The 21,913-nt window shown below is 35.6% G+C and overlaps 1 protein-coding gene across 2 annotated transcripts in view; it reads left to right on the top strand.

Annotated features, from left to right (window-relative positions):
- Window positions 1–21,913, top strand: part of ATG2B (autophagy related 2B) — a 48,379-nt gene that overhangs the window by 14,464 nt on the left and 12,002 nt on the right. Inside the window, exons 12-34 of one of the 2 annotated variants that reach the window (XM_054066942.1) lie at window positions 458–608; window positions 1,133–1,225; window positions 1,378–1,566; window positions 2,801–3,074; window positions 3,836–3,938; window positions 5,145–5,337; window positions 5,497–5,639; window positions 6,654–6,811; window positions 7,049–7,221; window positions 7,512–7,659; window positions 8,501–8,700; window positions 9,576–9,656; window positions 12,033–12,139; window positions 12,404–12,496; window positions 13,288–13,358; window positions 14,260–14,336; window positions 14,558–14,728; window positions 15,199–15,340; window positions 16,284–16,486; window positions 17,455–17,681; window positions 18,366–18,474; window positions 20,278–20,472; window positions 21,030–21,131. In XM_054066942.1, coding sequence (XP_053922917.1) covers window positions 458–608; window positions 1,133–1,225; window positions 1,378–1,566; window positions 2,801–3,074; window positions 3,836–3,938; window positions 5,145–5,337; window positions 5,497–5,639; window positions 6,654–6,811; window positions 7,049–7,221; window positions 7,512–7,659; window positions 8,501–8,700; window positions 9,576–9,656; window positions 12,033–12,139; window positions 12,404–12,496; window positions 13,288–13,358; window positions 14,260–14,336; window positions 14,558–14,728; window positions 15,199–15,340; window positions 16,284–16,486; window positions 17,455–17,681; window positions 18,366–18,474; window positions 20,278–20,472; window positions 21,030–21,131 — 3,403 coding nt within the window. Of the gene's footprint in view, window positions 1–457; window positions 609–1,132; window positions 1,226–1,377; window positions 1,567–2,800; window positions 3,075–3,835; window positions 3,939–5,144; window positions 5,338–5,496; window positions 5,640–6,653; window positions 6,812–7,048; window positions 7,222–7,508; window positions 7,660–8,500; window positions 8,701–9,575; window positions 9,657–12,032; window positions 12,140–12,403; window positions 12,497–13,287; window positions 13,359–14,259; window positions 14,337–14,557; window positions 14,729–15,198; window positions 15,341–16,283; window positions 16,487–17,454; window positions 17,682–18,365; window positions 18,475–20,277; window positions 20,473–21,029; window positions 21,132–21,913 lie in introns of both variants that reach the window. The other variant, XM_054066941.1, reaches the window with a different exon arrangement.

Below are 21,913 nucleotides of genomic sequence, written 5' to 3'. Positions count from 1 at the left end.
CTTTATTCCAATACAGGGATTTCTGCTTCAAGGAACTTAGGGGTTTACTTAGTGCAAAATAGAGTATCGACAGGGATAAAATGTGTGCAAAATCATAAAGTTAGTCAACAGACTTTTCTTTTTTTTCAGAATTTTTTACTGTCTCAGTACAGTATGTGAAGTATTTAAGAGTGTATATGCCTCTCCCCTCTTCCCTCTCCCTTGTCTGTATAGGGATGTTAGATTCCCAGTTTTATGTCAACTGCAGCTTAGGTTAGATATCTGAAGTGTTTTTAACGAATTTCAATACACTGACTGTTGTTGAATGTGTGACATCTGTGAGCTCCATTATGATGGTTTTAATGAAATTTTTTTATAAAGGATTGTAGTGATCCTTTTTCGCATATTTAAATCTTAACTTTTAATATTTTTTATTGCTTTATGCTTCTTTTCATAATCCATCATTTTCATGACTCAGGTTTATAGGTACTGGCATCAGAGTGTCTTATGAACAAAGACAAAGGACTGCTTCTCGAAGTTTTAGTACTGATTTATCCATTGGGGATATGGAGCTCCTGGAATGCCTTTTTTCTACTGACTCTCATTCCATTCAGCCTCATTATACAGAGGTATGTAAAAAGTATAGGGAGTTCCATAGAAAAGAAATGTTAATTGTATAACAGAATGCTAGATTTTAAAATGGTTTTATTTTTAAAATACTTTAATTTTTTTTAATATGTCAGAATTTTAGTATACAACTCACATTTGAATTGCAAGCTCAAATAGTGAACCAGATGACTGTCTTACGTGACAGGAATATCATTAAGTAGCCAAATTTTGCTATTAGCCAGACTTTTAAATATGCTTGACACAGTTTGGGGAATTAGATTAAATATTTTCCAAAAAACAATGGAGTTGAGCAATGTGAAGGTTTCTTTGATGATTATTCTTCCAGCTTTTTAATGATCGGAAGCATCCAGTAAAGTGGCTGAATAACTGGATTGAGTAAGTGGTTGGGCTGGGGCTCTGTTTGCTGACTTGAATGTGGGGTTACCTGCTGTCTGTTCTGGGTAAAATGTCGTAAATGTCTTTTCCAGTGGCAATTATTTCCTCTTTATCTATTAAGTATCTTAAACTTTGTTTTGTTCTAAAGCTGCTGACGTTTCATTCTGAAGAAGGAAATGATTCTCATGCTGTGCCATGCCTTCAGCTTCACTATAGGCATTCAGATAATAGAGGACCTCAGGTAAGGTGGGAGATCAAAACCACCAAGTTTATGTATAATAGCTTTTGTCTGATTCTATTCATTTTAACAGGAACGTACCTTAACTCTATTATTACAACTTGTTTCACTGTATTGTTTTTAAGGATTTTAGTGCTTTTTCTCTTTCTCTTCAGGGTAGTCAAGGGAGACTCAGTTCCGTTCCACAGAAAGCAGAGCTACAAATAAAGTTAAGTCCAGTGTTTTGTGAGCTGGATATTAGTATTGTAGACAGGTTAAATTCCTTACTTCAACCACAGAAACTAACTACAGTAGAGATGATGGCATCTCATATGTATGCGTCTTACAACAAGCACATAAGTCTGGTAAGTTAAAAGTGAAATGGGTTAATAAACTTGCTGATTTTTTTCTGGAGAAAGGCAGGATTGCACTAAGCCTGAGATTGCTAATTCTGATTGATTTGTGGTGGTTAGGTGTTTTGTTTTGTTTTGTGATTTGTTTCTTTTTCTTAACGTCTGGTACAGAACAGTAGCCATCTGATGTAAACGCTCGTTTTAGATTCAGTGATTACATAGTTGATAACAGAGTTAAAGACAATGGTAGCTGCTTCAGAAACTGTGTGAATTCTCAGCTTCTTGAAGCAAGCAGAACTGGGCAAGAAGGTATTTTGACTAAAAAGTTAATCTCTAATCTGTCCCACCATGCTTTCCAGCAACTGATAGACTGTTGCTGACAATTCCACTTATTTACTGAAATCTTTAGGTGTCACCATTGGCCTGGTTGCCTATGCTGTGCCTTTCCTACCTTTGGGGTAGATACTAGAAAGGATGGGAAACATATGCATTACATTCTAGTGATCAAGGACCAAGAAGTCAGAGATTGTCTTGGTTCAGGTTGTCAGTAGGATTTAAATGTTAGCATGTTTAACATAATAACATTAAACTTGGAGGCTTTTCTTGAAATACATATGCATCAGTTAATGCGTTTAACTGATTTTTCTACACAGCAACAAATATATCTTCATGTGATTTTATTACTGCATTGATTATTTGCAGAAAAATGAGTCTTAAGAGAACCCTCCCTTAAAAAATTTATAAGACATTGATAATTTCTATCAGTATGGTTGCGTCCTGAACATTTGATTCTTTTCGGTGATGATAAACTTAGGGAGGTTTTGAATGACATGTCAGTGAGAGGAGCTGGAAGCCATGACTTATGGAAACGGGCTTACTGACAGTACTTCCTGGCTTCTCAACAATAGCATTAAAAAAAAAAAAAAAAAAAATCTGTGAGACATGGTAATTCCTAACTGCGGCTGAATATTGTTTGGTACTTTCACTGTCTAATTTAAAAGAAAAAAAATACAAAGATTGCTAACCTCTGCAAATACTTGACTTCTGAGCAGAATCTTAGCAACACTAATAGTAGAAAAACATCCCAAGTGTAACAATAAATGGTGCCAATATGTGTGGATTGTGTGATATATGAAAAAATAATCTTTTTATTTTTAGATATTACATCATCAAAAGCTTTCTTCATAGTAATACTTAGTGCTGTTTTCTCTAATTTAGATCCTTTTTCCTTTAATTTGTTTTTTAGCATAAAGCATTTACCGAAGTTTTTCTGGATGATTCACATACTCCTGCAAACTGTAAAGTTTCAGTTCAAGTCACTGCCCCAGCATTAAATCTCTCTGTTCGCTTCCCAATACCTGACCTGCGATCAGATCAGGAAAGAGGACCATGGTTTAAGAAATCCCTTCAGAAGGAGATTCTTCATCTTGAATTTATGGATGTGGAATTTAAAACTGAGTTTATAGGAGGGTCAACTCCAGAACAAGTTAAATTAGAACTTACCTTTAAAGAGCTAACTGGTAAGAATGTCTACATTTTATTCAAATATTCTTTTTTATATTTCCAGATATTATGTAGTTAAAACAAACATCTGCTCTCTACTGCAGTTTAGTGGTTTGTACTACTTATCATAAGTGAAAGTAATGCTACTAGGAGAAGAGGCTAATACAGGTAGGTGTAGTGCTTGCACACTTGACTTCGAGATCTGAGATAGTGTTTCTGTTTTTCTGTTATTGTGATACCAGTTGGTTTCAATTTAGTATCTCTAGAATCTCTATTGTGGTATTAGTGTAAGTTTTGTAGATTTATAGGGGGATACTACAGCTATGCAAACTAGGAATTTCAAGTCTAGTCTAGAAGTGACTGCTGTCTTAAATAACCGTCATTGTGAAAACTGTAAAACTTTTATGCCTCTACCATCTTTCAAAGCAGTCGGTTTGTGAGACTGGTTTATATTTGCAACCTCCTCTGCTGATTTGTCTTTTTGTGTACTTTTGAAGGATGTGACATAATGTGGTGATGCTGTACATGTAAATGCAGCTATCTGTGCATCAGAATCATCCAGTTCTCTAACTGCTGTTAGCTAGAAGATAATGTGAAATATTTTTTGCTTCTAAAAATTGGTGTTTAATTTTTGGAGGAAAAGACGATATAATTTGTCTAAGTACCTTAGCAATACCACTGAGAAGTTGGCCTGTTGGACTCCAGCCTGAGGATCGGGCAACCTGAAGTTAGCAGTTGTCATTCCTGAGCTAATTTTGTAATTTTTTTTTTAATTCAGGCTCATTTGAAGAAGATAATGCAGAAGCACCAATGAAGTTTTTTCAGGTGTCTGGTGGCATAGATGGAGATATAACATCATCAGATAATTTTGACTGGCCTCGGTAAAATGATATGTTTTGTTTTAATGCGGGTTGTTTGGATTTGAATGAATCATAGAATTGTTTGGTTTTGATAGGGTCATCCAGTTCTAACCCTCCCTGCCATTGTCAGGGACACCTTCCACTCAATCAGATTGCTCAAAGCCTCATCCTACCTGGCCTTGAGTGCCTCCAGGGATGGGGCATCTAGAGCTTCTCCAGAGAGCCTGTCCCAGTGCCTCACAACCCTCACAGTAAAAAATTTCTTCCTAATATCTAATCTGAATCTCCCCTTTTTCAGCTTTAAACAGTTTCCCCTCATCCTATCACTGCACTCTGATAAAGAGCCCCTCCCAAGCTTTCCTGTTATTTCTAATTTTAATGCAAACTGCTTGTGTGGTAACTGCTTTATAATAATTTGCAAAACCCAAACATGTAGCTATTGAAAAGAACCCAAGAATTTATAAAAAAACCCCCAAAACGTCTCCCTTTACAATAATGCAAGATAGTTTTAATATATAGTGGTTTCTGGGTAGACTTGAGTAAATTTTAGGTGAGTGATTAGAGACTTGAAACTTCCACTTCTGTGGGGTTTTGCCGCTTTACCTTTTCTCCTACCTTTAAATTCAAGACTGAATACCAAACACAATAAATATCAGTCAAATTTTGCCTTAAAATATTAATGCAAGCTGGTATAATCCATAACAACAATAAGGATAATTATATCGTGACTGAATTATCACAGCTTATATCACATGTAAGGCAATACAGTACCTTCAAGTGTTTTTTTTCAGCCTCATTTTCTTTTATAACGGTACAAATACATGTTTCTGTAACAGTGTGTACACGTAATGCACTACATCCTGTAGCAGAGGTTTCTTTAATAGCTGTTCATGCTCTAATGATACAAGCATTATTTTTGTAGAGTGCTAGATCTTCCTTAGGTCACCTAATGTCACCAGGTGGAGTTGAAAAAAGCAGACTCTAACCTTTTTGTCTTATGGTTGTCTATGTCCCTTTGTGCCTATAGGTGTGGTGTTTTTCTTAATGATATGGCTTTATCTAATAAAATACGTTACAGTCTAATAAAAAAGTCCCTGGTCTTTGAGCTGTTTAGCTTGTGTATTTAATAGCTAGCTGGTAGAGCTAGGGAACATGTGACAGAGTGACTCAGTGTAAAAATTTTAATCGTCTCTAATGGCTTATTCTGCATAACTTCTCTGATGTCAGGATTGTATTGAAAATAAACCCTCTGGCTGTGCACTCTATTCTGGAAAGGATAACAGCTGAGGAGGATGAAGGTGATAATAACTTTCAAGAGGAAGAAGAAGGAGGGTCTCATTCTTTGAAGGATGTCTGTGATATTAGAAGACCAGAGCCTTCTCCTTTTTCTTCTCGTAGGGTCATGTTTGAAAATGAAGAGGTACTATAAAATTTTATTTCTTTGTGCTTATGGCAGATGAATATATTCTCACTACTTTACTGATTTATGTGCATCTTCTGATATGTAGGCTTGCTGGTTTGGGATTTTTTGTTTGTTTTTTTCTTTACTTAACAGGTTTTTTTTTCTTTTTTCTTTCAGATGGTGATGCCAGGAGATGTAGTTGAAATGACTGAGTTTCAGGATAAAACAATAAGCAATTCTCACTATGTACTGGAACTCACGTTACCAAACATTCACTTAACATTACCAAACAAAAGCTTTTATGAAAAACTTTACAATAGGCAAGTATGATAATTGCTTTGCTTTGTTATTGTGACCTGTACTTTCAGTTCTGTATCCATAATTGATCAAAGCATTTGAATGAGCAATTTTGAGCAGGAATTCATTTGTATAGTTTTCTAAGAACATAAAGCGCTATATAAATACTCTTCCAAGTTAACACTGAGATGCCACTGTTAAGTATATCTGATTGGTGCTATATCAGTCAGCTGCTAAAGTGTTCTGCAGTTTTTGAACAAAGAGGAAGGTTAAATAGTCTTTTGCTTTCTGTGAATACTTTGTTCAGTGTTTCATTTTGCTCTAATCTTTCTGAAGTGATTTTCCATCTGAAAATTAAGAGTCTACAAGGGAGATAGGGGGAAACCCAAAACCTTACAAAAGCTTTCTAAAATGCAGAGAAAGTGAAACCAACTTAAATGTTGAACGCTTACCTGTGTTTCTCCTGTCTTTTTGTCCAAAAACCAAAGTAATGCAACTAGATTAAATTAATTAAAAATAGGTGTTGTGCTATGCATTACCTACATAGAGGTACTTATCTATATTTTAGCCTCTGATAGGCATTACTTTACTTCCAAAGCATTTTTTCACTTCCTAAGTAGCAAAGCTTAATCTTTGATTGCATTTTCTGTTGGTGTCCTTTTGTACTGAGTGTCACATACATCTTTACCGTGATATGCTCACTTGAAATTGAAAGAGCTATTGTTTCCTGCAACTTTGCTTGAAAATTGATGTGAACGAAACAGGGTATTGTCGCCCACCCTCTAACCTACTGAGCGCATTCTAGTAGAGGCTCTTGTGTCACTGTCAAATATTAGGCTGATATTTACGTACCATAATCGCAGAAGAAAATTACTTTTGCTATTTACTGCTTTTACTCAATAATGTTATTCTTTTTTGTGTTCTTGAACTTTCTTCTCTTCTTTGTTTTTAAGATCTGAAATCGGTTATATGAAGTCTGCAAATATTGCTTAACTGTACAAATGTATTTTGTATAATAATAATGTGTTTCTTTCTAGGATCAGCAATGATTTATTGTTGTGGGAACCCACAGCTCCGTCTCCTGTAGAAACATTTGAAAACCTTTCTTATGGTGTTGGACTATCTGTGGCCAGCCAGCTCATCAACACTTTCAGTAAAGACAGCTTTAGTCAGTTTAAATCTGCAGTTCATTATGGTAATGCACTTAAATCATCTTGAACTATAGTGATTCAAAAGCATAATTGGCTGAAGTGATTAAGCTGATAGTAGAAGGAATTTGCAAACTTATAAGAAGGGATTTACTTAAACCAAGAAGAAAAAACATAGATTACTGTATAATTGTGGAATTGAATTGCATTACTGATGGAAAAATAATGAGTTTGGCGTAACATATGCTAGCTAGACAGTTAGCTGTTTTTATTTTATTTATTAGATGATGAGAGTGGATCTGAGGAAGAAACGCTACAGTATTATTCCACTGTTGATCCAAACTATCGTTCACGCAGAAGGAAAAAGCTTGACTGTCAGAATAAGAACTCACAAAGCTTTCTGTCCATTCTGCTGAATGTGACGCGTGGATTAGTGTCAATATTCACAGATGTAAAGGTGAGACACAGGGGCTGGAAAGAGTCATTTTGTATTGACTGTGGGATTTCTTTCGTGCTCTGTGTGCTGTTTTGAAAGGAAGAAGTGTTTACAACAGTAATTCTGTAATCTTCATACTATCATACTATAACCAGACAATATGCAATACAATATTTTAGCAATTGTGTTTTCTTTGCTTTACGTGGAATATAACTAAATGCAAGCAGGGAAATATATATTGGTAGCAAGTGTTATGAACTACGCAAACTCAGCCAGCAATCACTTTAGCATTTCTATTCTTTCTTCAGCAGGATGATGGAAGTACATTAGAAGGAAAGTACGGTGAATTCTGGCTTGAGTTCAACAGTGGTTCACTTTTTAGCGTGACTAAATATGAAGGCTTTGAGGACAGACACTACGTTTGTCTCCATTCTAGCAGCCTCGATTTATATCATCAAGGTAGGGTTGGCATTGAGGTGGTTTTGGGACTAAATTTGAAATGATATAAGCTTAAATATTTTTAGGAGAAATGCTGTCTTTTTTTTTCTCTGATAGTGTATGATTTGGCACGATGGATTTAGTTCATGGCTAGTGCTTCTAAATGCTACAGTAATACAACTTCATGGTAACTGTATTTACTTAATTACTGTATGGCAAAGACTTCCCTTGGCAACTTTTGGTCTTCAAGAATACTGTGGGCCTCTGGCAAATTAGCTGTACAATCTGTTCTTTCTTATGAAAGTACACACTTCTACATGTTATTGCTTATTTAATGGAACTGTTACTGGGAAGCTGATTGTAGTAAGCAGCTGCAGATTTTTAAGTTGGCAGTGTAGTTTGTATGGCTGGTAACCCCTATGTAAAGCCTTTTAAGGTTGTCTCCTCAAATATCTCTGAATTAGTAGTAGTCAAATTAATGCATTTTTAAGTGCAAGGCTTAATTATTGTGTGTTTAGAGGTTAACCTGGCACTACATCATAAATTGAAAAGGAAAGACATATTCCTATATTTCAGTGTAACCCATAGGAGATTTCTGTCCTTTATTTCAACTTTGCCATTTTGTTGGGCTAATAAAAAAACCAGACCCTACTGTCACACTGACTGTTTTGGGTAGAAATGTGAGTTTAAATACTAGATCACCTCCAGCCTCCTCTTCGCAACTTTTGCTGGTCAATGTGCATGACTGACCCTGGTAATTAAAATAATTTTAAACGCATTAAGAATAAAAAAGATTTTCCTCAACTCTTTATCAGTAACAGCTCTGAAGCATGAGGTAACTCAGTGTAAATTCTCTTTTCAGGTATGGTAGATGGAGTTGTCCCTTCCTCTGAAGTACGACTGCCCAGCACGATACGCCCCCATTGGTTAGAACCAACTATATGTTTTTCTGAACAAGATAGTCTTAGCAGGACTGCTTCAGATGGCGTAGGAGTGGACTGTCCAAGTATGCTCACCATTGCAGTCAAAATCCAGTCAGATAAATTAGAAAGCAATACAAAGGTTTGTATTTTCAAGTTTATGCTTTTATAAATTATTTATTTCTGTTTATATGGAAGCATCTGGATGGGGGATTACAAGAGTTAGAGATGAAACTATATAATTCTGAAACATTTGTTCTCAAACTGTAAATTCTCTATCGGAGTCTTTTGGACGGATTGTAAAGTTTAAGTATCAGCATAATTTAGTAATTATTTCAGTGCTTCACTTTGACACGCTATTTCTTTACTGAATGCATTTCTTGGCTAGTTGACCTTCTTTGTTTTCTTTGGTTGAGTTTTAATCTGGTGCCAAACCAGGCAAGGACAAATACATAGAGTTAAAAGTTTTGTGCTCAGCTTGCTAGCAGTGTCATCTAATCGGCAGCCTTTGCTTACGTATCTGGAATGGCACTGGTAAATGAGGGGTATGTTTGGCTTTGACAGCAGCATTCATTAGCGTGGCTAAAAGCTGGCCTGCTAGCTGGCATAGTGGTGACAGTTCGGTAGAGTTATCTATAGAAGGAGGAGTCTGCAGAACGGCACAATGTCACAGGGGTTCAATTGACTCAGGTTTGAACAGCGCAAGAAAGAACTACGTCGGTACTCCTAGTAATTCCTGGTGGATCACAGAATGAATGAACAGGTAGCCTGCCTTCCTAGCACCATGACAAAATTGTTATTTCTAAACTGTCCTGTAGCCAAAAGTATTAGTCTGTATTAGCCAGCATTTCTGTCTTAGGAAGCAAGGTTTTTTGAATGTTTAATCCTGGCCCGATCTTTTCTTCATTTATAGACACTTGGAGGTTCTGGGAGCAGAAGGATGACTGTTTTGTAATCTAGATGTCAAATAGTTACTTGCATTTTATTTAAACTAAACTGTGTAACTTTCTTGTGCAGGAATTTCTAGTTGCTGTTGGACTAAGAGGAGCCACCCTTCAGCACCGAGTACTGCCTTCAGGTTTAAGCTGGCATGAACAGGTCAGATTGCAGCAATTTTCTCAACTACATCTTCAGTTTCAGTCTCATTGCTTTAACAACTGCTTTAAGTATCAAACTAAACTTCGATGGAAAAATCTGTGCTAGGCTGTCTTATCTTACTCTGCTCTTGAAAGTATTATTCTTTGCTTTCTTTCCTGTCTGTCTTTTGAGACTGTTGACAGAGTGTTCTGTTTCTCAAATTCTTAGTTGTGTATTCCTTTGCTACAGTTCCTCTTGTCATCCTAAATGTCTGGGATGTTTTGGAACTTTGGGAGGGGCTTATTTTTTGTCTTAAAAAAACAAAGTTCAGATGGAAAATCTCAGTAGTTCAGTGCTATCCAAGTACTTGGATAATCCTCAATGAGAAAAAACACCATCAAAAAAACCACCGTCTGCCTGCAGCACTGAAAGCATTTCTGTATTTTTTCCCTTCTGCTCACCTGATTATTCAAGTCCCATTTCTCCCTTGTCTGTTGCTTCTGTTTTACATCATTGGAATAGCAGCAGTGGAGAATAAGACTTTGGGGAAGTAGTAAGCAGTTGTTTACGTAAACAGTTGTAATGGAAACTTCTGAATTAGAAGAGTTGCACTGATAAGTGTGGATGCAGAAGTGGATGTATAGCAGAAAGGGCTACAGACACTTGATCGGAAGCTGTGTGAGCGCAGTAGCAGTATCGTGGCATGTACTTGCATGTACTTACACTGTACTGGGTTACAGGTAGTAAACCTAGACATTCAAGCTTATCCTGCTTATCCTCCAGTATTTGTGACATGCTTATTTTTACATACATTTTTATTATATAATTGCATGGTGTTGAAAGTAATGCTTTGACATCTGCTATGTCATTGCTTTTTTTTTCTTAGTATGGTATTCTGTGTGTTCTTAGAACCTGCTTTACACAATGCTGCTTATTTATTCTGTGAATTTTTGATCAATTAACGATGTCTGTAATGCGCTTGAGAGTCTTTGGAGAGGGGGAATAAGAAAATGGCCAGAGATAGAAAGAGGAAATCATTAAAAGAATCACAGAATCACAGAATCACAAGGTTGGAAAGGACCCATTGGATCATCGAGTCCAACCGTTCCTAACACTCCCTAAACCATGTCCCTAAGTACTTCATCCACCCGTTCCTTGAACACCTCCAGGGAAGGCGACTCGACCACCTCCCTGGGCAGCCTGTTCCAGTACCCAATGACTCTTACTGTGAAGAATTTTTTTCTGATATCCAACCTGAACCTCCCCTGACGGAGCTTCAGGCCATTCCCTCTAGTCCTGTCCCCTGTCACTTGGGAGAAGAGGCCAGCTCCCTCCTCTCCACAACCTCCTTTCAGGTAGTTGTAGAGAGTAATAAGGTCTCCCCTCAGCCTCCTCTTCTCAAGGCTAAACAACCCCAGCTCTTTCAGCCGCTCCTCATAAGACTTGTTCTCCAGCCCCCTCACCAGCTTTGTTGCTCTTCTCTGGACACGCTCCAGAGCCTCAACATCCTTCTTGTGGTGAGGGGCCCAGAACTGAACACAGTATTCGAGGTGCGGTCTCACCAGTGCCGAGTACAGAGGGAGAATAACCTCCCTGGACCTGCTGGTGACCCCATTTCTGATACAAGCCAAGATGCCGTTGGCCTTCTTGGCCACCTGGGCACACTGCTGGCTCATGTTCAGTCGGCTGTCAACCAGCACCCCCAGGTCCTTCTCTTCTGTGCAGCTCTCCAGCCATTCTTCCCCCAGTCTGTAGCGCTGCAAAAAAGAGTAGCAGTGTTAGTATGCCCTAGGCTGAGAATAATTTGATAACTTTCATAGTGTAATGGATTTGAGAGAGAACTATGACAGATCTTAGAGGAGGATTATAAGTTGATTTTGTGCAGTAATACATGAAAAAACAATATATACAATGTTCGTGCACAAATTTCTGTTTCTCAGCATATTTCCCACTTCCCCACCACCACCACCAAAGAGAAAGGTAACTTGAAGATAACTTTAACAATGTAGAGTATTACAAGAAAAGTTGGCTTTAAAATACTAACGCTGTAATGACAACTGCAAAGAAAGATAAGTGAGATTGTATTTTGGAAATGCTTTAAAAATGGATTTTGAGGCATTGTACAAGTAGCTACTTAGGCATCTGTGGACTGGTCTGTTCAGTACCTTTGAGGCTGCAGCTTGGATGTTGTCTTTTTTTCCCCTGTTTACGTTCCTTTTTTTTTTTCTATATTAAGATACTGTGTGAGCATCTTTAAATATTTGAAGTTAACTCCTTTTGCTTCTACTAATCAAGTATTTTATTGTCATACCTGTTACAGATTTTCTTTTCTACTGCATAATTGTTTATTAATTTAACAGATGTTGAAGTATTTATTATTATGTTTGTGACTTCTAGATTTTATATTTTTTGAATATTACTGATGAGCCTGTTCTGGGATATAATCCTCCGGCTACACTTACAACTTTTCATGTACATCTGTGGAGTTGTGCTCTTGATTACAGGTAAGTAAAACACAACTGGATGTCACTTGGTGGCACTGCAGCTATATATTAATTTTTTAGGAACGTTTGAGTGTGCATATTGTAAAGAATATCTGTTTAGGCTTATTTGGACAAAGTAACATAAATCCCTTGAACTGTAAACAATTTAAGGTTGGATAAGCCCTTGCTTAGGGTCGGGAAGATCTTGTTAAGTAATCTGTAAGACTTTGATTGCACTTCTAAATAGGTAGAGTATTAATTTTTTTTTTTCATATTTGTCATTAGGCCTTTGTTTTTGCCAGTGAGATCTCTACTTACTGTTGAAACTTTCAGCATATCCAGCAGCGTTGCAGTGGATAAATCCTCTTCTACTCTCAGGTATATTTTAAATGATTGTGAAACGTGGAAGCTCCTGTAAAACTTGTAATGTCTGTCTACTTTTTTGACCTAGGAAGCACTCATTTTGTGTAAATGATCACACTGGTTTGCATCTTTTGAAATATAATTTGCTCACCTGTAATCCTTCTGTTTTATTAGGTTAAGTATGTGGGTTTTTTTCAGTTGAGTTGCTTTCTTTAACAACTAGCAGTTATGCAACTTCTAATGTGGTTGAAAGATTTCCTGAAATGAAATTGTGCCTGTTTTGTTAATTAGTAGCATCTTAAGATTTCTTAAAGATTTGTTATTTAGAGATAGTGTGTTAATTAAGGAAATATTTACTGATTACTGTCCATCTCTAACTTTTTAATAATTTTCTTTCAGCTTCAGGTGAATATTCTTTCTGTTATGCCTGTTCTGATATGAAACATCTGCTAAGCTGCTTGTTTCTGTAACCTTAACAGATGACCTTTTGAATGTGTATGTCTGTTACTTCATTAAAAAAAGGCATAAAAGGAAATAAGAAGTGTTACTTCTATATGCTGAAAGCATTACTTTTCATTCTAGGAAGGGTTAAATATATTAACTGAAATGTAAATAAAATATAATTAGTCATGGCAAAAATATCTTGCAGTGATTGATATGAAAGGTTGAAGTGAAGAATTTGTATTTAAGATATGCTAGATATATTTGTGTTTTAAATTTTTTTTCTCTACTCATTGATTTTATCTGGTGAATTGCACAGCATTTCTCTAGCGTGTTAACTTCCTTTTTTTTTTTTAATCTTTTAGAATTATTCTAGATGAAGCTGCTTTGCATCTGTCTGACAAGTGCAACACTGTTACAGTGAACCTCCATAGAGGTAAGGGTGTTTTAGATGTCACTAACTAATGTCAGAGCCTGAAGGAACAAACTTAAAGGCATATTCTGCATATATAAAGATTATTGAAGAAGAGGTCTAACGAAATAAGGAGCAGCAAGTTAAATATGAATGAATAATTCAACATTGATGAAAATCTGAGTGCTCTAGTTCAGATTTGTGGATGCAGAGGGATGTTAGTGAACAGCAGCTTTCAAGTCCTTTTATTTTCTTGATAGAGTTCCATAATGGAATTGGATTTGGAAAAAAAACCTATTTTAAAAATCTGGAGTTGGCACATAAAGAAATCTTCATAGAAAAGAGATCTCGTGAGGTATAAATAGTTGAACTTGAAAGGTGTCGTATGGCAAAAGGGCTGAGGAACTTGATTCAATATTTAACAAATGAATTGGAGAAATAATGAAACCCTCTGTCCACAAATGTGTGGTTTTAGCTTAGGTAAGGGGCAGAGTAAAGATATGCCTGTTTAAATAAAACAAGAAAGAAGGGAGATAAGTTATTCATGGCGCTGAAAGATTAGTACAACATGAAAATGTCCTCTCACTTCAACTAAAAAACTGCTAGGATACTTCGTCACCTGCCTTTTGTGTGCCTTTGCTTCTCTAACTTGCACAGATGGGATGAGGGTAATATTGTAAAAGATTACACTCTACACGGATGGTGGCAGTGGGAGGGATATGTTGGATTGATAGATTTGAGTTCTTGATTTGAGTAGCTGGAAGCTTAGGGTAGTCCTCATAAAAAAAGGAAATGCAGAGTTATAAAAGGTTTTGCTAAAAAGATCCCTTTTTATACTCACACTATTTCTAATGGTTTAATGACCAAAAATACATAGTAAGCATGGTGTTTCATTTATTGAAAAAAAATACTCATTGTCTTTTAGATTATGTTCGTGTTATGGATATGGGACTGCTAGAACTAACCATTACAGCAGTAAAATCTGATTCTGGTGAGGAAAGAGTAAGTATCTAATAAAATAAAATATAAAATCTGCATGACATACTGTGATTTGAAAATGATTTTATTATACTTAGAATCAAGAAAGGTTTTTCAGTTTGTGTGTACTATTTTTTTAGATCCTTTTTGTCTAGTTGATTAAGTTAACTTTGTATAGATGCTGTTTTTATGGAACCTTAGGATGATTTGAAGTGTATTCTTATCTTTTTATTATTGCTGTCTAGACTAAGCCACGCTTTGAGCTGCACTGTTCCAGTGACGTAATCCATATCCGCACCTGCTCTGATTCATGTGCTGCACTAATGAATCTTATACAATATATTGCAAGTTATGGTGATTTACATCCACCCACGAAGACAGAGATTAAACGTGGAGTTAGCAAGCCAAAAATGAAGGTATAAAATGGCAAAATAATATCAACATAACTTTATGCTTCCCAGTAATACGTTTTAATTTTGATATCCCTGTTCTGTTTCCAGAAAAGATGAGATTTCCTGCAAAGAAATTAGCAGATTGCATCTAACTTAAAGTATATGTGAGAATAAGATATTTAGTGCCTTTTTTTCAGCTTTGGTCACTACTTAGTATTTTAAAATATTTTGTGCTATTGTACTTTATTCTTATGTATAGAAGGAAGTTTCAGGATGTATACAAGCTGTGCTAGTACTTGATGTAAATACCTAAACCATAATATTCTACCTGCCTTGAGTCATCTAGCTTGGAGTTTCAGCTCACTTGATTTAAAGTTAAGATGTTACTTCTTACAGTTTAAGCACTGTGTTTCAAGCCATTCTAGGAAAATCTTATTTAGCATGATATTGCAGTTGTCTTTAAAATGTAACTGTATATAGCACCTCTCCTACAGGTGGAGACCTTTAGCCAAACATCTTCCCATGGATCAGTCCTCGCTGAATCAGAGCAACAGATTTTACGGGATTTGATGAGTGATGCAATGGAAGAAATTGAGACTCAGCAGACTGCTTCCACCATGAAGCCAGAATCCAATGGTAAAAATCCTCTGGAGACATCATTATGTGTAAAGTGCAACCTTTCTGGAAAGAAAATGAGATGGAAAGTTTTTTGTGTATAGACAGGCTACAACAAGAATGGGAGCGTACCTTTATTTGAAGTCTTCAAACTATCAAACAGCTTCTTGCTTTTAGTAACAGTAATGCAGAAGTAGTTTAAGATTCTAGACAAAAAACATATTACTGAGATAAGGAAAACAGTAATTCTGTAAAGACCCTAAATTCTCTAGAATTTTAAGTTAGTGTGGGTGTGAGTTTATATAGTCTACTGCAATGTGAAGGAATCAAAGACCTTTGTTCTGTGTATGAAAGCAGTCCAGGAGGATGGTAGAGTTCTGAGTCATGGAAAGAACTTTTACCTATGAGGAAATCTTTTGTTAAGCAGGTAGAAATAAATAACCAATTTTATCCCAGGATTATGGCTCCTCCATCTTGGCTAGAGTTAAATCCAGGTTTAAATTGACTAAGAATTTTTGAACTGCAAATAGAGAATTTCACTCCATTTCCATGATGCCTGATCCCCTCTTTGATGGTGGAAGATGAGCAGTCAGCATAGTACTGTAAGTTACTGATGCTGTGGTCGTACTATCAGAATGAAAAATTTGGACATAAAAATGTTTGGGTTTTTTTTTACCTGTGAGGTTTTTTTACAAACATTTTTTCTATATTTTGTTAGTTCATCTCTACTAGTAACTAAGTATGGTTTCATTGTAATCCATTTCAGTAAAGTGTTAAGTAGATTAATTTTTGAAAATTGTATTATATTTGTGATTGGAATTGATAGGATATATAATAAGCAAATTCCATTGATGTAACTGAAGTAACAAATTTTAGTTAACTGTTTTGTTATTTTGTTCATATTTTCATGTTTGAAAAAATTTTTCAACTGAAACATGTTTCTTCTCCCTCCTTCAACAACCAGGAATTTTGTATGACAGATCTCAGACTCAGGAGCCATCTTGCTCAGATCTGTTCCTGTTCCCAGACGAAAGTGGAAATGTCTCACAAGATACAAGTCCCACTTTTGCCTCATTCACTCATCACCTGATGAATGAGGCCATGGGAGATGTTCCTACAGAAAGTGATGATTTCTGCATTCTTTTTGCACCCAAAGTTGCTGTTGCTGTAAGAAACTTTGAGAACTAATTAAAAAAAACCCTATCTAAACTGAATTGTAGAAAAGTCTATGTAAGATCTGGAAAATTAGACTTCTCAGCTTTTTGTGATTGCTTAGTGATATTTTTATCAGTGGACAAAATAGCAGAAAAATAATTCTTCTTGTTTGAAAGGACTTCATACATTGTTACTGTTAGGAATGAATACAAGTTTTTTAAAATATCTTTCTGTATCTCAGCAGCACGTAATTGCTCTCTGATCTGAATAGTATATAGAACTATATTTGCAGTTTTCCTACCTTTAGTCATGTATTATTATTGCCATTTTGTCTTACAATAGTGTGGTTAAAAAAAAAGTTTTAAGCAAAATACAGTGCTTATCAAAATAGCAGCTTTGCACATTTTCTAATCTTTTGTTAATTTATCTCATAGTCTGTGCCTCCAGTGCTTTTGTGGGCCTAAGATCCTTGACAAACCTCAGAGAAAAGCTTTTATGTAACTTTATAGTACTGTCTAACCACTGCATTAGATGATTTAGGAAACTGTACTCTTTGAAAACATCTTGTGTTTGTGTTTGTCATAGTATCTCTGGTTGTGTTCTTATTAGTAGAAGAACGGTTCTGAATCCCTGCTTGGTAGCTGTATTTGGCCTCTACCTTTGAGACTGTTCTTTTCCAAAAGTGCTATGATGGTAGCTTGGGCTCTTTCATGCTTTTTTGTTTGTTTTTAAATTCTTGTTTAGTTTTGTATACAGTTTGGATTAGTAACTTTCTTAACTACTTCTCAGCTTCTAGTTTTATGTGCTTTTATCTTTAAGTTACTTCTGAAGAATCATTCCTAAAACAACCCTTTGTAGTGTAAGCTTTAGAAGACAGAACAGAATAGTTTGTTTTCTTTTCATAGAAGATAATTAGACATGTCAAAGAAAGAAGATTTCACCTTCTCAATGCTATATATGTTTTGGGCTTTTTTAACTAGGAAAAAGAGGAAGAGCCGGTAATAAAAATAATGGTTGATGATGCAATTATCATAAAGGAAAATCATTTCAGCCAGCCTATTAAAAAAACAGATACAAGCAAATCTCCCCTTCATTTTCCTGTTCCTTTGGTACGCTACGTTGTAAAGGAAATCTCTCTTATTTGGCATCTTTATGGTGGAAGAGATTTTGGGACTGCACCACCAACATCTCCAGCTAAAAGTTTCATGTAAGTGTTTGGTGAAATTCTGTGAATTAAACATTCGAAAATACCTTATTTTCCTTTGATGTGAGGTTAATGTCACTACTTAATCTCAAGTCTCCCTCACTTGCTTCTTCACTCTCTTCTCACAAGGAATCAGTCAAAGAATGGGTTTGGGTTGGAAGCAAACTTAAAGATCATCTAGAATCTTCTTATTCAGATTAGCTCCACACTCTAGACTGTGTTTTTCCTGTGTCTCAACCTGGACAAGCTGGTTTGGTTTTGGTGTGTTTTTGGGCTGGAGGGATGTTTGCTTTTAAATGTTATATTAGAAGTTAAGTTTTCCTAAGGAGACTGGGAATTAAGGAGCATTAAGAGACTATTGCTACGGTAGCTGGAGTCTGATTTTCAGGGTGTCACGTAGGCTATTACAGCCAAAATTAAGAAAATGTTTTGTGAATGTTTTTGTGGGAAGTACACACATAGTGTTCTATTTAAATGTTCATTACTTGAAGAATAAAAATATTTTGGTTAACAGTAACACGGCTTCCAGTATTTTTGTTGTATTTTCTAATATTTTTCTCTTGTAGCTATTAAAAATACTGCTAAGTTATATCCAGTGAAACATACGCACTTTTAGTGTTAGATTAACAATGAGATAGCTTTAAGTTTAATTTGTGACAGTGTTTTTTGATCTTGTTATTTCACCAGAAGTCCCCATAGTTCTCCTTCTCATACACCAACGAGGCATGGACGGAGTACACCGTGTGGGGGAAGAGGAAGAAACCCAGACTTCCTAATGGAAATACAGTTAAGCAAGGTGAATGACAAACAGCTTCAGCCATGACTGTGTGAATATGTTAACGTGTTGTCGCCATTCGATTACAAGGTTCCACTAGAACTCTGTAGGGTTTCTTCCATTAGTATTTACATCTAAGCAGTCTCTTTGAAGGTGATGAACTTAGAATTTGTTAAACAAAAATGTATTTGTTCTTCTAGCGTAGTATTGTTTACATTGTGAATACACATGCTTCTAAAGATAAAGGGTATTTATTCTAGTAAAATTTTTGTTTATTTTAGCCACTCATTACAACTGCTGTCCTGGGGCTTTCTTGTCTTCACTTCTATACTGAATCAATATACTTACTATGAAATTAAACGTTCTAGCAAAATAATCAGACCAGTTGAGACAGCCAGTGTATCAGTTGATGGTAACTGGATATTAAATAACATTCAGTATTATCACAATATCGTGCCTGTATTTCCTCTAACATATCTAGCATCCTTCAGGCGTGAAGAATGTTGTTGTTTTATAAACCTGTGCTTAGCTCCATCATAGAAAATAGATGCTTGATTCTTGTGCTGCAAAGAATGCTGGCAAGGATTCCAAATTTCATGTTAAATTGAGCAATAACAAAACCTTTTTAAAATAAGGTTTTCTCGAACTTTTCCATAAACGTTAAAGGTACTACATAAAACTAAATGCCTTTTGTAGTCTACATATTTTTGTAAGAGCTTAAAATTCATCTTATTAGTGCTTTAAGCTTGCCGGAAGTGTTTGATAATTATTTTAGCCTTTTATAGAAAAAAATGTGACATTGCAATAAAAAGAGGAAGAAGGAAGTGTTTAATATTCAATGTGGAAAACTTCATGTGCAGAAGTATAGCAATCTCTCTTAATTTGCAGATGTTTAATGAGTTGGTGTTAGTACTGAGGTATAAAGTCTTTTTTTTTTCTCTACTTGTACCTTTAACTTGGTACAAGGCATAATAATAATAGTAATAATAATAATGTTTAAATGAAAAATTAAGGAGAAGAGTGTCAAAACAGTAATGTTTCCAAGCATTTTTTATGAGAAACATTTATTTTTGTTTTCAACACGTTAAAATGTTCACTATCACATGTATTTGAGTACGAGGTGCTCAGTAGTACAGTGTTTCTTAACATCTTAGTATCTGACCAGTAGATGCCGCAGTTCTACTTGTTATGTGTGCTCTGCCCCATGGCGTTGCAGACAAGGATGCTATGGGGCTTACTGAGGAGGAATAATTTGCAGGTAACCACAGGTCTTTGTAGTTCTGATTTTCAATCAAGATATGAGGAAAAGGAAATAATTCTGAATTCTTTCAAGTTTAAGAAAGGTAATGGATTGGAATTTATATAGACTAAAATGAGTAAAGAAAAAGGAAATGGAGACTAGAAGATTCCACTTGGGAAGTCTGTTGGTAGGGAAGTCGTCGTCTTTCCCTAAACATAGAAGGTGCAGAATTGAAGGATTGCAAGGTTTCCCAGTACACACTTCAACATGATGTGAGATACATGTTAGGATTGAGAGGAAGAAGCAGAGCTATTATTAAAGCAAAACTTGTCTTACACAGATTCTTTATTTTAGCTTGAATTTGCATCGTAAAATATGAGCATGTACACAACTAGGAATTGGAAGATTTCTGCTGCTAGGCATGCAAAAACCTGAATAGTTTTCAGAAATCATAATGTTATTCCTGTATACTTAAAATAGTAGACAGCTTTTAAAGTTGTGTGTCTTGTATTATATATGTTTGTGTTGTTAGAGGTTATTTTTCACTGGAGTTGATTATGCTGGTTTTCTTTTCTTTTTAAAAGGTGAAATTCCAGCATGAGGTATACCCTCCATGTGGTACAGAAGGTGAATCCAACCTGTTGGAGCAGCCAGCGTCACGGCAGGTTTTTATTGTTCAGGACCTGGAGATTAGAGATCGCTTAGCTACATCACAGATGAATAAATTTCTCTATCTTTACTGCAGCAAGGAGATGCCCAGAAAAGCTCATTCAAACATGGTACAGTATGGAATACGTTAATTCATTATAATTACAGGGGTTGAACGGTCATTATAGGGATTGTACACATTTCTTCATCTTGCAGAAGAAGAAACATAAGGTCATGGAACACTAAGTAATATGAATTGTTGATAATTATTTGCTTGTCTCCTTGTGAACTAGTTAATAGGTCAATTCAAGTATTGGTGTGTCAGATGTTAATGCCTTTGAGATTCTGTCAGTTGAAAAAAAAAAAAAGAGATGTTTTGGTTTTGAACAAGCATCTGCTTGCATAAATATGATTAGAAATTTTGCTATATATGTAGAGTTATAGTTTTATGATATACTGTAGTCTCACTTGTTCTATAAAGGATATATTTGGGTTTTTTATTTTGTTATTTTAATTTTCTTTTTTACAAAACCCATACTAAGTTATTTATTCAATATTAGCTTTGTAATTGGTAAATGGAATCAGATTAGTACGTAGGTATTGCAGTAAATGTTTTTCCTAGCTAGTGTTCTGAGATTTAATAATTGAGAGTGTTACGACTTTTATTTATCTTGTTGCCTTTTTTCAGTTAACAGTTAAAGCATTACATGTCCGTCCAGAGTCTGGCAGATCACCGCAGGAGTGCTGTTTACGTGTTTCACTAATGCCACTTCGCCTCAATATTGACCAGGTTCGTTATGCAAAGGCAGGAAAAACAGAAGATTTTTTTTTTATTTATTTAATGATACTGTGGTTTTTTTTGCCATATACTTGTGTAACTGTCATACACGTTTTATGAGGTGGTTTTCTTGGTTTACTACCTTTTTTATTTATAATCAATCACATACATCTTTGGATGTCTGTCTTTCTCTTGATATCCATATTAAAGCTTGCCTTCTGCTCCAGCTATTACAGAGACTGGCCTTTTCTTTAATTTCAAAGCTAAGAATATCTATAGACCTGACTGATTACTCAGTAATACAAGTTTACTTTCTTAGACTCAAATGTTTTGAAATCATGGCTTTTAAAAAGAATATACATATTCTTGAAATATCTTGCATTGTTCGTGAAGTGTCATTGGTGTTTTTAATTGAAAAAAGGATAATTATTAATCTAGAATTTATTCACAACATATTAGTCAAGGGCTGAAAGCTCTGGTCTTGCTATCAGCTGCAGTGGAATGATGAGCAGAAATTAGATATACTGTTTTACTTTTTTAGCAGGCCTTTGTCTAAAGTATTTTTCAGATAATCAAAAGACCTGGTTTGTTTCTACAGCAGTAAGAAACCTACAGGTGTTTGTGCAATCAAATTTGAAGTGCAGTTATTACTCTTTGTTGAAGTATTTCTTGCTTAATTTGCTATCTGTGGAGAGATGTGGGTTTTTTCCGAGAGCGTGATTAGAAGTTCCATATCTGCCTTTGGATTCCCTCAAAACACCATAGAGACCAGGTTTATGTTTTACTGTTAGCAA

Source organism: Cuculus canorus, chromosome 5 (genome assembly GCF_017976375.1).
Source record: "Cuculus canorus isolate bCucCan1 chromosome 5, bCucCan1.pri, whole genome shotgun sequence".
Classification (NCBI taxonomy): Eukaryota; Metazoa; Chordata; class Aves; order Cuculiformes; family Cuculidae; genus Cuculus; species Cuculus canorus.
This window is presented reverse-complemented; position numbering and strand designations above follow the sequence as displayed.